The sequence below is a fragment of the Coccinella septempunctata genome, chromosome 4 (genome assembly GCF_907165205.1).
Source record: "Coccinella septempunctata chromosome 4, icCocSept1.1, whole genome shotgun sequence".
NCBI lineage: Eukaryota > Metazoa > Arthropoda > Insecta > Coleoptera > Coccinellidae > Coccinella > Coccinella septempunctata.
This window is the reverse complement of record NC_058192.1, coordinates 12,364,159-12,382,831: the sequence shown is the minus strand read 5'-3', so window position 1 is coordinate 12,382,831 and position 18,673 is coordinate 12,364,159. Positions and strand designations below refer to the sequence as shown.

At 37.2% G+C, this 18,673-nt stretch overlaps 1 protein-coding gene across 1 annotated transcript in view; it reads left to right on the top strand.

The window, feature by feature from the left end:
- Positions 1-18,673, top strand: part of LOC123312160 (T-box transcription factor TBX20-like) — a 68,259-nt gene that overhangs the window by 35,037 nt on the left and 14,549 nt on the right. Inside the window, exon 3 of the mRNA XM_044896417.1 lies at positions 11,756-12,029. Coding sequence (XP_044752352.1) covers positions 11,756-12,029 — 274 coding nt within the window. The remainder of the gene's footprint in view (positions 1-11,755; positions 12,030-18,673) is intronic.

Here is an 18,673-nt window from a genome sequence, read left to right as displayed (position 1 = left end):
GATGTACTTTGTATTATTCAATCGTACAATTTTTCAATTGGTTTCCAACCACGAGGCTTTGTAACTACGAGAAACTATAGAGATAAACTACAATAGTAACAATAGAAAGAAAATTCTGTTTTTCTGTTTTCTTGCGAATGTTAGTGGAAGTTAGTGATAGCAGAAAATGAGCTAATATCATCTCTAGTGGGACTTGATAGATTGACGTTTGCAAGTTTTCTAACCCCTCAACTATCAAAGAATTAATAAATAAAACGATAAAATAAGAAAACGAAAAAATAAACGGAATAAAGACCCCACTCTCAACTTGCAAAAACTTTACAAGACTCTATTATCACACCCTCAAAAACGTGGTCATTACTCAACACCTGTTCCAAGCAAGGAATACAAAACCCAAAATTGGATGTTATTTCCTACTTAGCCGAATAGCTGGACGAGTCAAGAAAATATATAGCAACAATAAAAAAATAATTAAGGTTCCAACTTCGAAGTATCCCGGGGCAATAAAGATTACCGAGAGCCCAATTAGGAAAACTACATTTTAAGGTAAACTAACACATGTCAGTGGAGATTTAGTCCTGATGCTCTAGTCATCTGCCCTTTGGGATTTTCAGAGATCGTAATGCCCGATAAGGAAATGGACGTTTTGTGGCGGTTTGACGGCACATGGGCGGCACAGGGATTTGGGATTTGTGGGTAGAATCCTCGCTTTTCCTAGGTTTCTTTGAAACTTCTCAGGGCTCGAGTAAATCTACGAGGATATATTGAAAAATTCTTAGCCTACTATAGAACCAAACAAAATTTCAATGTCAAAATATTTTATTACTCAACATATTCTCCTCTTAATTGGATACATTTATTACAGCGAACCTGCAACGTCTCTAGACCTTTAAAAAAATGTTGTTTCTTGCTCTGCAAACCAGACCTCCACAGCTTTTATGCAGGGGCGTTGTCCTGCAAAAACAAAACACCTTTGGATAGCTTTCCGCGCCTTTTCTCTTTAATTTTATCCCGTACAGTGGTCAGTAATGTCGAATAGTAATCTCCGGTTATTGTACTACCGTTATCTGAAAAATCAATCATGATTAATCCGTGGCAATCCCAAAAAACTGAAGCAAGAACTTTTCCAGCAGATTTTTGGACACGAAACTTCTTAGGTCTTGAAGAACCAGAGTGTCGCCATTCCATCGATTGTTGCTTTGTTTCTGTATCGTAGAAATGTACCCAAGTCTCATCCATAGTAACAATTCGGTTTAAGAAGTCTACATAGTTTTCAAATCGAGCACAGATCGAACGCGATGCTTCTACCCTTTTGGTCAACATTAAAACATTTGCAGCAATTTTTCTCATGTCCAAATTGACGTTAACTATATGATGAACGCGTTCGTATGAAATATTCAGTGCTTCAGATATCCGTTTTAGCCCAATTCGACGATCTGATAAAATCATGTCATGAACTGCATCGATATTTTTGGGGACTGACACAGAAACTGGCCTTCCCGATCGGTCATCATCTTCAATGGAAAATTTACCTCTTTTGAAGCTTGCAGTCCAATTTTTCACGGTCGCATACGAAGGACATTGATCACCAAGAGTATTAAGCATATCTTTGAAAATCTGCTTACCTCTTAACCCTTTTAAATTAAGGTACTTGATGATGGCTCAAGTCCTTGAGTGTTTTTGTTATCAACAGATTTGAATGAAATCTTACGAATCATCAACTTATAATTGAACACCGGCTTCTGGCATCTTTAGAAACTGACAGATCAACATGATTAGGCATGGTTCAGGTTCAGAACTTTTATTCAGCTCGTCAAGAATCGTGTTTGGAAGGACGATTCAGCAAGGAATCTCGTACGCCACTGATAAAGTAATCATCAGATCAGGATCGAGATACCGCGGACGTTATTTGTCAAAAAGCATGGACCCCAATATGATATACATTATCTCCTAAATGACCGTCGATAGCATCAAGATACCGGTGGATATCAGTGAACGGAATCGTTAAGAAGGAAATTGTTGAAGGATAAACCGGAAGAGTTGGCTGTTCCTTGAGCTTTTACCTCTAAATACCGTAGTGGGGCGACCTAACCATCTGTATATCCTAATGACGTTTGGGCCGATGACATCGCTGAAAAAATAAGATTGGCCTGCTCATTCGTATCAAGGGATTCTATAATAATTTTATCTTAATTTTTAGAATTGGGTCAACTGTTCAAAAATTAAATGCACTTAAGATAATGAGAACCTTCAGTAGGTTTTACACTGCCAATATTGATTGAATCTCATGTTTCGAACATTCTGCACATTGTTGACTGATAGAAGCTCCTCCTCTCTTATGACCCTGATAAATTGGGCTTAGGTTGATCATTTTTGTAGGACCTACCTTGTTTTTGAAGGACTTTGAATTGGAATTATATTGGAAAGCACCTTGAGGCTGTATTTCTGCTAGAAGTCTGGAAATTCGTCAAATTCGTTTCTTTATCGTGCTCACAAACCTTCTAATCCCCAATTAAGACTCTGAGTCGATTCCAACCGGGAAATTCGAATAAAAGTGACCACTGCCTTGGCACCGATGATTTACAACCCTAGATCAGCTGTAAAGGAAGCCCTTTCTACCTTTCCATTCTTGACCCGAGCTATAAACATATAAATATCCCCATGCAAAGTAATTCTTCGCCGTAAATGTAAATATAAATAATATTATAAGTAGATATTTATCATAATTTCCTCTCTTTGTTTTGGAAGGGTAGTCAACGTAAGAGGCAGCTGCATGTCAGCTGGAACGTATTAATGATCGTTTTGTAATTAGCCACTTTTAAAACACTCGAGAATCTTTCTCTAACACGGAACATGCATCAGAATCGAACAGAAAATCTTGAGTAACCATCTTAATGGTGGACTTTCGTTGTATTCAGGGCGGATGTGTGCATATCGTCTTTGATGGGTCGAGGAATTACCCTAAAATGACTTCATACTGCTTTTTGTTCTCGTCCATAACCCTGAAGACATCTTACTCAAGTTATCAGTGGCCAAAAACTAGTCACGCTACGTACCTAATGATAATTAACTTTTTTTCTCATAAACCGTTACTTTGAGCATAACAAACCAAGAACCTTATCTCTTCAAAATGAATCAAGCTATCAAAAGGGATTAGGAAAAAAGGGTAGCTTTTTCTACCCTCTGCATCTGCAATTATAGGAGTACATCTCCAAAATGTCACGATTACTAGGATTCAAGGCTTTTTGTTTTCAATTGGATGATGTTCCAAGTGAGTGGTTTCTTCTGGTGGTTGTTGGCCCCCGACAATATTCACCTTATACCTGCGTTTCCTAATCGTGCCGAAAATTAAATATTCATACCACTAGCCAGCTCTTAACGACCTTAACCTCATTAAAAAAAAACGGCGAGTCGAAAACCGGAGGACATCTGAATAATAAAATTCGTATAAATATGAATGCAGCGGTTTTAATCCGAAATATAATTTGTCAACAACTTCCATAATACGTCGACCATTAAATAATATAAATATTTTTAGCGCCTATACGGGTGACATACCAAACATAAATTTTCGGTTTGTGGCCAGAAAATAAAATTAAATAGAGGTCGTAATGTTTTGATGGGTCTTAGGTATAAAATCGCAGTTTGACCACTGGAGATCGCATTCTTTCTTCTAGTCACTTTTTTATGGCTATTCCATTGGCGGGTAAGTTATTACTTCGGTCTGAAATCGACGAAAGAATAGCTTACATAGAGATATGTTATATTTAAGACAAAATGAGAAATGTGGCTGAGTTTACTTGAATGAATCTAGAATGAAGATATGTAAAATGTATGTAATTGAAAATAATGCGGATAAAATTATTCAAACGCCTTATTCTTGGTGTAATTTCGAGACTAATTAAAAATGTTTCTTTGCAACTTCAAAGAAAATTTCAGGAACTGCGTAACGAAAGTAATGGAAAGAATGGTAAGGTTATTTATCGCAAATAGCTTACAACAATCAAATTATGGAATATATGATGAACATCAGGTTGAATGATGTTTTCAACATTTCTCAATGCAAACATTCGTATATTTTCCGTTAAAACTACTCGCATTGCTATCAACAAAGGCATATCAGTGTTAATACCCCCTGTCCACATCGTACTTTTCCATCAGCACAAATGGACAGTTAGAAACGAAATAAATCAACATTATCCATAATGAATTCCGTGTCGGCACAGCCAAAAACATAAAAAATATTAAAAATACAGTTGTATATTCGGAACCTAAGATATCTAAGCAGTTGTACGAGTAGCGTAATGGAATTAATGAAAACATTTCGTCCTAATTACCCGAACTAATCAAATATTCATATTTAATTGAAGAACTTCCTGAAAGCCTTATTAAATTACAAATGTATTCCTGACGAAACAAAGGAACGGTTTGTACTTTCCGAATTGTATACAGAGTCGCCAATTAAAGATTTTAATCCGGGCCCATCCCAGAGAGACTCGGTTTCACGAAATAAATCATAGCCTAATGGGATTTTCTGGCAGGTGGGTGAGTGGAGTTTCATCTTTTGAAATGATAATTCATTAGGTGAGATTAAATCTGCTGCGGGTCCAGTTCGAGAAGAACGCCAGGTCGAAGATTATTTTTTTCGAGGTTGGCATTCACTGCGCGCGTTATCTTTCGCTGAACCGCTTTCTTGAGGAAATCAGGAATCAGATAGATTTATTCTTTGCAAGGGCAAAAAGACGCATGCGTGCGCTGAATTGTATTGAAATGTATAATTTGACAAGCGCATGCGTTTTGATCTACCAGCTGGCAGTTTCTGTTATCAGAATCGTCTAAAGCTGTATGTAAACCGAAGTGACTTCTTCCGGACTATACAGGGTAGTTTTTGACTCGTACAAATATTTTAACAGTAGATTCTTGAGGTCAAAAGAAACACTTCTAACCTATATCTACCATTTATTCCGATTCGGCCCTGATAAAAAGATATAGCCATTTTATGTTTTCATAATGAGCTGTGCCACTCCTGGAAAAACAAAATTATCTTCGGAATAACTAGCCAAATCTGTGACACTGCCCATCTGTGGATCTTTTAAGCAGAGTTGTATTTAGCCAAAGTAACCAATTTTTCAACAAATTTCACAGATAGGTACTTTTTAATTTTTGAACATCAAATTACTCGAAATCGGAGCATTATACGAGAAAACATAAAAAATACTGTCTTTTATTTTACGAAACGTTCACATATTCATTAGATAGCGTCCAACTTAGTTTCAAGAGTTGAATTTTTGGTATTTTTATGGTACGTAATGGTCATTATGAGAAAACTAAAAACCGTGGGTGATATCTTGTGCTCGAAAAAGATTAATGAAATAAATGAAAAATAGTATTCCAAAATACATTTCATTCGATAAAACCCATTTTTTATGGTTTTTCAACAGCCTGTATCTTTTAAACCAAGCCGATTCAGACAAAATGGTAGATGATAAAAGTATTTCTATTGACCTCATGAATCTACTGTTGAAATATTCGTACGAGTCGAGCTTATTTTAAATTAGATTATACAGGGTGAGTCCCTTTTTTTTGTTGTATAATTTCAACTACCATTAAAAAGATACTTGATACCTTTTTGCATAAATAACTTGCCCCAACTGTGAGCCGACTGAAATATTAACATCTTTCTCTCGATTCCAAAGCATCATTATTGGAAACAATAATCTAAAAAATAACGCAGCCATATTCTCGAGAGTATAAGCAGTTATAAACTGGCCTTTTATGTGCTTGCTGTCATCGGAAACGAGTACAATAATTGTCCACATAATTATGCTCGACAGCATCTTCGGAATGTGATTTCAACTTATCGAAAAACAGGGAGACGAACGCTATAACAATAAACGTTAAAATTCTGTGTTATGGAAAACATGGACAAACCCCCTGGGTTTCACGATTTGTGTGAACAATAAAGGTTGAATTAATTCAGAAAATGTCCATCTATATGTGTGAAGGACCCCGAAAATAAGAGGCACATTACCAAGAGGGTGACGTTATAAATTTAACATTTAGTTCCACTTTTCAACTGGATGTGGAGATGTGGACTGAGCTTTCTAATTACACCCAAAGTTGAGCTTGAGCCTAATTTGGTTTTTGAACCGGCGCATTATCTCATTCATCATTAACTTTTACGGAAAATGCCCATTTTTTCTGCCTAGGTCTGTTGTAATTACTGTTGCGGAAGACATCATAGAGATGGGCTCGGATTATTATGTTCATTACCATCTGCTATTAGCTACAGTCACGATTTGCCTTTTCCACCGCTTTTGTGTTAGTTTGAATTCATAAAGCCGTCATAATTATCAATTTTCGTCTAAATTACAGCTTTACTCGCTGTTTGCGGGAGCGTGCTGTATGTTACAATCTTTGTCTACATGCAAAGATAGATGCGGTTGTAATTGAACCGTAATAAACGAGTCAGAACCTGTGATCGTTATAAGAATGTCTGTTGTTGATTATTTAAATAGTTGGTTACGCTGGGAACATCTCAGGATTCATTTTAAAGTTGTTAGCGACTCTTTCCTGATGATGAGTGAATCGAAGTTGAGAATAATGAGTTTTAATGATTGTATTGAATTATTTCATCTAGAACGGATCTCTACTTGTCTGATCAAAGATCATATAGATAGGAGAATGAGTACAGAGCCATGATTTTCTCTCCGAGCCAGCCAGTGGGAGACCTTGCTGGAAAGTAAGTGAAAAAGCAAACTGTCCCTCATCCAAAAGCAGCTCCGTTCAAAAAGCCATATATTCCGTTGTTTATAGTTATCGAATGTCATGAATAAAAGCCTTAACAGCTGGAATCTACACACATTAAAGATTATTGCAATAAATAACTTTCTAATAACGTACATATCATAAATATTCTTTTCATCAGCAAACGTAGCCTGGCACTGGCTTTGGTTCGCATCGGTTGTAAATAACCGGTAATTGGAATCAAATAAATTATTTAACACTTGTCAATGTATTTACAATAAGCAGCACCTTTTCGATTTAATCCTCATTGAAATGCCACCGCGATCGAAGACGGGAGTCCTAGGTGATTATTTCTGTTTATTGTTTTGACATCATCACATGGAGGTGATCATAAGAGGAAGAAACGGTTATTTGGTTGGTTTGATCCAAGTTATTAGTTTTCTTTTGTCCATGTTGGTCTAACAAAAAAAAGCGTCTTCCACAATTCCACATTTTTGGTGAACGGAAGTTCTTGGAGTGGGAATAATCTGGCAGCAGCTGTCATCTATCTTCTGTAGCTTAGTGAAGACAAGTTCAAAACACGGCCAACAGTTGTAGATATGTAGGCTGTTCAATCAGATCTATCTCCTAGCTTTGGTTGAATATTTAATGAGATATTCATGCTTTCGCTTTTCTTTGCAATGTTGGCTACATGTTCTTCCGAATAGAACTTGCAGCAGAAAGGAAGTACTGTCCATGAGTCTTCTCCATGATGGTTCAAACCTGCTCGATGGAAAAACATCGGAAGAAATTGATGAACATTACAAAATATTCGCATCTAACGTTGGAGACATTGACATTGTTCTGCTGGACAGAAAGTACCTGCACTATTATACAGGGTGTTCTTAAATTGAACGTACAAACGAAAAGGGGAGATTCCTTAAGTGAGTTTAAGAAAAAAAAATCCCATAAACATGGGGTCGCAAACGTTTGGTTTTCGAGATACAGAGTGTTGAAGTTTGATTTTTTTTCAAGTTTTTTTCTCATAGTATCTACACTTCACAAGATATTCAACTGAAATTTGGCATAGATATTACATTTTAGAGTTCTCATCACGTGACATGGCAATTTCGATAGAAGATCTACAGGGTGATATTTTTTCTGGAACACTGCCACCTGTTCTTCTGCAGAACTTTTTTTTGGTGAGCAACTGTTAATTTGAAAAAATGTAAAAAGAAGCTTTGTTCTTATACTAAACCTTTCGGTCTCTTGTAGTTTTGTCTTATCTACCACAGATTACAAACTGGCTTTCCTATCATAGTTTCGAGAATTTCGAGAGAATCGTTCAAAACTTTTTTTCTCGTAATCGTTGGTAGATACGACAAAACTACAAGAGACCGAAAAGTTTAGTACAAGAACAAAGCTTCTTTTTACATTTTTTCAAATTAACAGTTGCTCACCAAAAAAAAGTTCTGCAGAAGAACAGGTGGCAGTGTTCCAGAAAAAATATCACCCTGTAGATCTTCTATCGAAATTGCCATGTCACGTGGTGAGAACTCTAAAATGTAATATCTATGCCAAATTTCAGTTGAATATCTTATGAAGTGTAGATACTATGAGAAAAAAACTTGAAAAAAATTCAAACTTCAACACTCTGTATCTCGAAAACGAAACGTTTGCGACCCCATGTTTAAGGGACTTTTTTTTCTCAAACTCACTTAAGGAATCTCCCCTTTTCGTTTGTACGTTCAATTTAGGAACATCCTGTACATACCTGTGGGCATGTAGGGGACACCCAGTATAATCCGCAGTGGGAGATGCCCAAGTATATTTTAAACCAAGGCCAGAAAGATGTTCGCCTTGCCGTCAAGCGGATCTCGAGAAAAATCCTAATAACTCTTAATGCCGATCAATAATTGGGATTATTACCTTCCTCCCAGTAGCCACTTCCGGCGGCTTCTTTTCTATCGAATTGCCACCACAACATCCACTAATTATGACAATTTCGATTCCGATTGACGCGCAGTCCTTGGATCAGCAGCAGGCTAAACCCCAACCGTCTTATGTAAACGCTTAAACCCGCTGTATCGTTTATTCGGCGGCTGAAAAAAAATCGTTAATATATTTCGGATTGCCGATCGGAATTGTACGTCATGTAGCGAACGGGCTGATGGAAAATTTTTAACGGCAATCGTCGATTGTAAAATGGCGGATAAACTGCGTCGACAGCGTTAATTGTTCGTAGGTTCACGTTTGGAACGCGCTACTTTCTCAAGGTTTTCATATAGTTGTCTAAACTTCTCGGAAATGATTGAAAAATATAATAACAACGTTTCTGGAAAGTTGGACCAATTCATTTCGGCTAATATGCTCATAGAATTTGCTCCACAATCCAAGGAACGCCTCATTAGTCTGGTGAGTTAAGTGAGAAACTGAAGAATTCTAATCTTCTGTTCAGCCTGCTATCACTGCCAAAAATGTTAAAAAAAGGATGACGTTTCAGTGACCTCCAATTAAACTACATATAAAGCATCTCTAGAAAGGGCTTTGAGAAAGTGTACACTATGACGAAAGCTAAATATGAAGAATCAAGAAACCGAGGACCAGGCTTAGAGAAAAACTGGAGGAAAAATTGATCGAGAATAATCTAAAGAAAGAGAAGAAAGCACAAGAAAGTAGAAGCAACCGCATCAAGTTCTAGTCTGCAGAAACACAGACCAAGGATGCAGGACATGACAGTCGGCACCTATATTTTCAAAGATTCAGATTCTTAAAGAAACTATTGAAAACTGGACCAACATGGTCCACTCATCTGTGGCACAAGTCAGTTGTGAGAATACGAAATATGACAAGGACTTCGCCTGATAAGATGAATGTTCGTCTGAGCCCATTTTCTTCTGTATTTAATTATCCAGTTCCAGTTGATTGTTTCGCTCAGTTGTGAGTTTATAATCCTTAAGTACCAGGCGTTTTGTGAGGATTAAAGGGGTCATCAATCAGCGTTGAAAGCCTTTCTCCCCCTAGGTACGGATCATTAAACCCATGATATCAAGCCTTTCGCGGCCGTTTCAACTCTTCAAGGCGATTTAATTATATCAACACCATGATGAAAGTGGATTTCGAACGCTGTTTCCAAGTGGTCTGAACGCCACGAAAGATGCGGATGCTGGGCGCGCTCAGGATTCCTTCTTGAACATGCCCGAATGATCAGTTTATCCTTTTGTTTTCCGAATGTCTTGGAACCGACTCAAATGCTGGATTGAACACATAAACGGCCCATGTGATCTAGGCAGTTAGAACCTTTTCGACTTACCGCAAATTATAACCTCTCCCATCCATATGTTGTTCGTGCACAAACCACGACCATATTTTTAACACCTATCATAACTTCATTCCGATCTTACTGACAGGGCAACTGTTGAACCTGACATCCGAACACGTCTAACCTAGGAGTGTGGGTATCCTAGAAGCATATGCTATTCCTTTTCGTACCTGTTAAAGTGTGTTTAAAAGTAAGTGGTGTTAAAATTTCCAAATTACCTTCATTCTCTGCCGACAACCTGTAATTTCTGTTTCCTTAGCGGCACTGCGATTCCTGACGTGCTGTACCTAAGTCAGGGCAGGATTCAGCCTTGTCGCCCTGTTGTCACTGTTGCAGGTTATGAAAAGAATGACAAGGTAGAAAAAGGTGAAGCAAGGTACGCTGAATGTACTTTTCTGTCTCTCCATAAGCTGATCGTTTCTCCTTATATTGAAAAATCCATTACACTTTCGTGAAATGTTGTTTTATTCCTGTCATATACCTAACTTATCTCGATCAATCAACGAAATTCGTTTATCTAAACGGTGTCATTGATAAGCATAAGGAAACGCCATAAGACCATAAACCACCACTTTTTCGTGATGTTGAATAATCGTATCATGCCCTCTTAGAACCCCTAAGCCTTCCCTGCGAACCTCGTACACGAAGCAGCGGTGGTTGCGTGTAGAAAAACGTGTAAAAATTATAGTTTTCTCCGAAAAAATGACCGCAACTTTTTCGTTCCGTAAATCCATTCTAAAAAGGCCATTAAGCCGTTGCGGCCTACGAATGTAACGTCAAATGAGGCGAGAGTATTAATTTCTCAGGAAGAACGCTGTAATTTCGGTTGTGCAGGATATGTTGAAGCGTGACTGATGAATATGGGAAAAGTGAGAAGAAACTTTCAGTCCATCCTGTGTCAGTTTTTGTCAGCGATAAAATATAGCTTTTTAAATGTCCTCCATACTGCGTGGAGACCACACGCAGTTGGACAATTCATTGTTCGAATTATCTGGATACATTCCAGCACCGAGCATAGTCTACATCTACATAGTCTTCACTTTCTGCTAGAAGAATTCACTCTATCAAGGATTCATCCTCTGAGACCATTCACCAACTTGTCGAATCTAAATCACATTGCATACCTGAATGTTTCTGCATTCCAAGAACATGAATTATTTTCTTGGCGCACACTGTATATAATGTGATGAATATTTTTTCCGTTTCTTTTGTTTTCTTTCGGTTTCGGTGCTTAATCTAGTGATAAATTAGCGATATGATCTCGAAATTATTTCTGGTGTAACGATGAGAAAGCAAGATCTGAGACAGCACTCTCATTTTGAATGATCGCTAATAACGATCCTCTTTCTCCGTCTTCCGGTCACTTTTCATTAAAAAAAAAAAATAAACAGCGCTTTGACGCGGGCTAATTTTCGGAAAATTAATTGAAGAACTTTGCAATTAAAAATGGTTCGGTTATGCTAATGCGGAATAAATGGCAATTAGAGTGCGTTTAATTAAAAAAGACCATCAATCATCGTCATTTAACGTCTACTTATCCAACAGCTTGCTCCGAATAGAAGGAACAAGTTGTACACTTCGGTAGATTGATGTTTGTGTGTTTTAATATCAATTATTGTGCGTTTAGGTATGGAAATATTGACCTGAATTAATGCATGAAGTTTTAGATCAACGAGTTTGGTTCTTATTTGTTTATTTTATTTTCAGGAGGATGTTTCCAACTTTGAGAGTGTCCTTTACGGGTATCAGGCCCGACCAAAGGTACGCGGTGCTTCTGGACATTGTTCCAGTGGACAACAAACGGTACAGATACGCGTATCATAGATCTTCCTGGCTGGTGGCCGGAAAGGCAGATCCTCCAGCTCCTTGCAGGATATACGCACATCCTGACTCTCCCTACACCGGTGAACAGTTGAGAAAACAAGTGGTTTCGTTCGAGAAAGTTAAACTGACCAATAACGAAATGGACAAGAATGGACAAGTGAGTAATGATTTTGTATTTGGCACTTGGATTTATTTTCAAATTTCAAATATTTTCAAATATAAACTTTGAATTTTATCGGGTGTCAGTGTGAACGCCTACGTTAGGGGGCTACCGAGCTTGAAACATCAGCTTTATAGATGAGTTGGTGCCACTTATAATAACCGGTTCAAAAATGGCGCAAATTGTGGCCAATTTACAGTCGTGGATCCGGACCACCTAGCTGGTTATTTCTTATGTGGACACCTATCTCAAAGGAGGAAAATATGTGCTTTTTATATTGGGAATCATCACATCACATACACATTTCGTTCGAAGAAATGCCTGAAATAATAAATTTTTTCCCAAGAATTCTGAAACCAGTGAAATTATCGAGATATACAGGTTGTCCCAGAGTATGAGTAAGGAATTGATAGGTTAGATAGTAAATAAATTTCCTCAAACATTGATCCATACTCCTTTCTTTCAGACACTACGATGGTTGTCAGAACAGCCACAGAATTAACTAGTTGACATTAACTTTCAACGTTTCTTGCATATTTAAAAAATTTCCAGAGGCATAGGTATATAAAAAAGTTATTTGATGATCCATCAACTTCAAGTTTTTCGCTTATCGTTTCGTGTAAAGCTACTCCAAACTTTTTGAGATTTGATTTTTGATATGAAAAGGAATGGATTCTTCGAAACTGAAGGGATTTTCATTAGAAACTTTGGGAAATTGAAACAGGAAACAAATTTGAGTAGATGATCTGACATGGAATTACCAACTTTCTCTTCGATACAAGAAGTCCTTTCCTCTTGATCTTTTCCGAAGTCCATTGAAATTTTTGACAACTTCAACAACCTGTCATGGGAGTGGAAAGAATTACGACTAATGCTTGCAGGAAATTTGTTATTATTTTCATAAATTCTATCCGTTCTGTACACCTACTCTGGTATAACGTGTATATGTAGAGGGCTAAACCTATCAGAGGTTAAGAATCTTATGCATATTTTCGAATAGATATACTTAATTGGACATGAAACTTGAATTTTCATTTTTGAAATTCATAAGTTTTGTATTCAGACAGTAAGTGTATTCGAAAATGTGCCTCTAGAATCTTTAAATTCGAGATCGATTTTATTGTAAAAAACTACCATAACCTTCCGTTCTGAAACCCAATTAAAACAGCAGGAAATATCCAATTATTCCGTAAACCATTAAGAGTAACTCGGTAATATCGAAATAATTTGTTATTGTATGTGCTGCATTATGAGCATCATCCAGTTTTACGCAGCCAAAACTGCCGCTGATCGTTAAAGAAAGTCATGGTCGAACAGTTCCCACTGATGCTTGCCCGTTCATTTTTTACAAACCTAATTTTTCAACGAAAAACTTGTATATGTAATTCCGGAATCCGAAGCGTTTCCTCTGCGTATACAATAAATAAATGCACGCTGTTTAATATCGAAAGATAGTCGATAATTGCAACCGAAAGAAGTAGTCATTAATATGGCAATTTACGTTCTTGCAGCGGCCGATTCCTCCTAGTGATTTAGTGATATATCTCTATAGTTAGGCCATTAAAACATATTATTATTAACACTCAATCAGAGTAATTGCTTCCGGGAGATGTTGCTGAAGTACACGCACTGGGGGCTATTGCCATGTATACATATTCGACTGGATAGGTATACGCACGCTGAAAATGATAGATCTTGCTTCTATTAGCTTGTTGGTTTTTTGGTCTTTCCATCGGATCGAATGGACCGTTAATTTAACTAGCAGAATATTTGATTGATGGTTTTTCCAACTTAGTTTGGAAAATTTATAGAAAATGTAGTATGATTTGAGTAAAATAAGGGCTTATTAGTCTACCTGACCATTACACCAAGTCAACTTTAAGAATGGACAATTTTTTCATGCAGATCCATCTAAAGATGTACCTAGTAATTCTATTTATGAACCCTGAAAAGTTAGAGGGGCACATCTTTTCAGGGAAATCATCTGAATACTCATTGGTGAAATGGAAGGCTTTCACTCCAGTATTATTCCCTCATATGCATGCACTCAGATCTGAAATCAGATTTATCTGGATCACTAACGACTCTTCTGGAATCACTGAATAATGAGTGGTCATCTTCAAGTTTGAATTTCTCATGCAATTTTGACGATTTGATGTTTATGATCTGATATAGATATCTACCTGCGCTCTAAAAATGGCCTGGCCTCAGGTTAGAACCTTGTGGAACACCCCAAGATTCCGGACGTTGTCGCGGATTTATGGCAAATTCCTAATTGAATGTCAACAGTGCATCCTAGCGTATAATTGATGTACACGGCGACCCATGTTCCATTCAACGTCTCGTTCGATTTTCAATTTCGAGATCTGTCATCATGATTCACGTCCCTCAAACACGATGGGAGCCGCGGACCGCATACGTAGACTGAAAGAAAAACAAGAAACCCAGAAGAATAAAGAGAAATCTGTCACTTCGGTATTAATCAAAATGCATTACTGAAAAGCGTCACGCATATTAAAATCAGAAGTTATTATTATATGACAATGTGAACTGAACAACGAACACGCTGTCGCCCTTGTATTAAGCTCATGCTGTGAGACGACCAGAGAGCGTATTCACGAAATCGGCGGTCACCTACTCGCGGGCTGGCAGGGACGTATCCAGACCAAAATGTCACAAAAAAAAATTCTCAGAATGAAATTTTTTGATATACTCATTCGAAGTTTCCACTATTTAAAAAGGTACAGCTGCTATCAATCTACAAATATTGATGAAACCAGAAAACTGATGAGTCTGTCAGATATTCTATTTACTTTAATGCGAGTTTTTCCCAATAATTTTCAATTATTGGGCTTCAAGACGTGGTGGTTCAAAAAATTAGCGCTGTTTTTATTTGTCAGTGAATTTTTGGAAAGGATATCTATAAATGGTTATCATTTTTCACTGGTACTTTGACTTTCTGATTCGTGAGCTTTGGTGTTATTATCATAGGTGATATGTATTTTTGAAATTTGTACTATTTTTGATCAATGTCTTCATTGAATCCAAATTTAAGTAGTTTCCGATGCATGGTATATTCTGTTATATCTCAAGTTTTGTGTAATAGATATAAATCAATAATCCTGACCCATCAAGTATTGAAAAATTATATGGGTAATAAATGGTACAATAAACAATATAAATTGAAGATATTATTTATTGAGCCAAATATTTCTTGTGTATCTAGAAAATCTGTTGTTATACGTATAGTTCAACTTCGTGAATAAGCAGGCCGACCACCGAATCCCAAATTTCTCTCAAACAATGACAGAATTCACCTCCTCGGTTATTTTGTTCATAACTCGTGATCAACAAGCCGAATATCTTCTGCCTCTGGTGTGGTCGAGTCGATGGGGAGTCCAAGGGACAACAAATTTCTCACCTAGACACTAACAAGGCGTATTCCATTCTGTTGGGAATTGAAATATGAACGTTCGTGTCCAGGACTGGACCTAGGGGGTCCCATTCAGCGGGCGCATTCGAAGGATCTACCACGTTGTTGATTTATCGCGCAAGATTCTTATTGATTTCCGAAAAGAGGATTTGGAAAGACAAGAATTGTTATTGAGAAGAGTGCTAAATTTGGTTTAACTATGTATAGAAACATCAATCCAAAATACCAACAAAATATTGTGGGGTGTGAATCTTTTATATATTTTTTGAACAGCTTCTGCTTGTATACAGCCCCCTGAAGATGGGAACTGCAAAGCAATTCTTATTTTTTCTCAGAAACCATAAAACTGACAGGAATTGAGCAGAGATTGAGTATATGGGAGCGAGAAGGCTATAACATTTTTTTATTGGCGTTTTCCTATGATATCAACATCTCAAGCATAAATAATCCCTTCTGCATTTATTTTCGAATTATGTTGCGAATTAAGGACCCATATTATTTTCTATATTCGATAGGAACGTTGTGTACAGCATGAGATTTATGTACCCGGAAAATATATGGAAGAATAAGTAGCCATAAGGTTGCAATTTCATTCTTCTTCCAATATACTTAAAATTTTACGACTCTACATTTAGTTTACTAGGTTTGTCGGGCACAGAATCGAGTACAGCCGTTTTTAGAAACTACCGATACCTAAACCTCTTTGTAATAGATACTTGTCAAAATATCAGTTTCACGGTTTCGCCAAATTCTCGAAACACAACAACAATAATGGTAAATCCCCTGAAGTAACCCATTCAGCAGTATCGCAGTTGATGGGATTACTAGAGGATATTTTACACTCTATTCACAGACGTCAGGGGATTGTTGACCATGAATAAGTGGTTTTCTCGGTGGTAGACATCCATTGTCAGGTGCTTCTGGGACGACCCACAGATTAAGAACCCCTGATGAGAAACAGGTGAAAGTTGACGTTGGGAAGAATGGGTTTTTAAAAGCCCTGATCAACACAGGAATAATAAATCGTGTCTAAGAGTTAATTTTATGTCACCATTCCTAGAAATAGTCATCTGTACGTATCAGGGGGACAGCCAACATTTGATTCCCAGAAAAGAATAAAATTCATTTCCATAAACATAGAATTGTGGCGATGGAGCGTTATATACTCACACACTCACATAACCTCATATTTTCGTCCAATACAGTGTGGAATGTGCCGAATGTCCGAGGTCAACCAATTGCTTCTATAAAAGTGAATGGACTATAGTTGTAGCCAAAAATATAGGGTTGTGAAATCTCCACTAACAATTCGATTTGGTTCTTTTTATGAGGATTTCAGTCCATCCGTCTAGCATATAGGTATTTTGTATATTTTTTGCTGAACGCTTAGATAAATCGATTGAACGAGTTGTTAAGGTTGTGGCTTGTTTGAAACCGTGTAAAATTTTCAGTCCCCCCTCCATTTCATCGAATCTATCCAAACGCCGAATACGGGATTAGATTAAACCAGCTATGAAGTCATCTATCAAAGGCAGAACTGGCAAGTAATTTAAATTCCGTGAGCATTTCTCTTAATTCCAGGAGTGCTGTTCACATAAATAACCAAGTGATATCAAGAACACCTTGTGAGTCGCGAGACTGGAATAGTTGTGTTTATTCGTAATTTGTAGTTTGTTTAGTATGCTAGATGGGAAGCAGATTAAGGAGAGAAATCCTAAACCTTCTCATAAATTCGAGATGACAGATCTTTTCAGAGTCTTTGGTCACTGCCTAAAATAATAACTTCTTTTCGGTGACATCGATTTGTACCGTCTAAAGTCCTCACACATTCCTCTTCATACCAATAAACGTGTCTTCCTTTTCTGATCTATGATAAGTTTGGGTTTTCTAATAGAAATATAATATGCGATGATTAAACCAAACGTTATTGTTCGACCCTTTATATGGGTATAATTATTCTGAACTTGATAAATGTTCCTGTTAAGAAAGAAGTTGAAAAATTAATATTTCACGTGGCAGGTGCAATTTCCTGACGCAGATCGGACGATAGGTATATATATAGGGTGTCAGTTTGTTCAAATAGCATCTGTACAAACATAATTCTTCATATCGGAGCAGTAGCATGGTGAAACTGGCAAATTATTCGCTTGAAAGCCAAAAAATTGGGGCTAAACCGAATCTACCAAAAAAATTATCAAACGATTAACTAATTTATTCGGCACAGTTCCCAAAAAGCTTGTTCGATTCCTCCGATAAAATGTTTAATCCGTGGCGTGCTAACCCTGTTTTTCTTCGACCTCCCCGTCCACATATTTTCCATATTCCTAATCTGATTAGTTCGCACTTTGTAGGTCAGTTTCGTCACAATCCGCGTTTTCTATTTTCGTATTCGCGTCTGAAAAAACTCCTATTATATAATCGATCATAATTATCCTGTACTTTCATGTGAATTACGTCGGAAATTTTTCCTCTTTTAAAGGAAAAAACGCTTTATTGCTGAAAGGAAAATGGTTATGTCGGAACAGACGTAGTACCATTCGCTTGTTGAGTAATTTATTGTCGGTTGTTGAGTTGTTCATTAGCTAAAAACATTCCCGATATACACACGTTTTATTCGTGTCGATTTTTTTCAAAGGAGATTAGTGGCAATAACCAAGCCAGGTGCATTAAAAAACTTTTATGTGTGGCTGGTTCACCTACGTAGTAGGTGTATAGAGCGAAAAAAGCATTTGAGTAACGTAATTTCAACGGAGGATCCTGATAAGACTGATCATATTATCGCCAAGTTGAAACAAGCATATGGTTCTTAGTATGCCCATAGAAAAACGTCAAATATTTTACCGGGTATGTTATTTTCGTGATGTTTAATTTCCATATTATACAGGGTGTGGATGAAAAAATAAAAAAATTCAAGGTGTGATTCATTGTCAAAAAATAATGACATGACATTGGTGGCGAACTAATTCTTCCAATTCTCGAACGCCTATGACACGGGCAAAAATTCCCCAAAATCCCCGTGAAATGAACCGCTTCGTCAAGTCCAAATCTCGAATTTATTCCGTATTAATGAAAACTGGACTTAATGCGGTTTATCGGGACCGCTAAAGTGGAAATTGGACTGTTCGAAATCCCGGAAACTGCGGCAGGAATTAAAATATAAATTAGGAGCGGCTTGCAACAGCGTCGCGATTATCGGGTGGGTATTAGC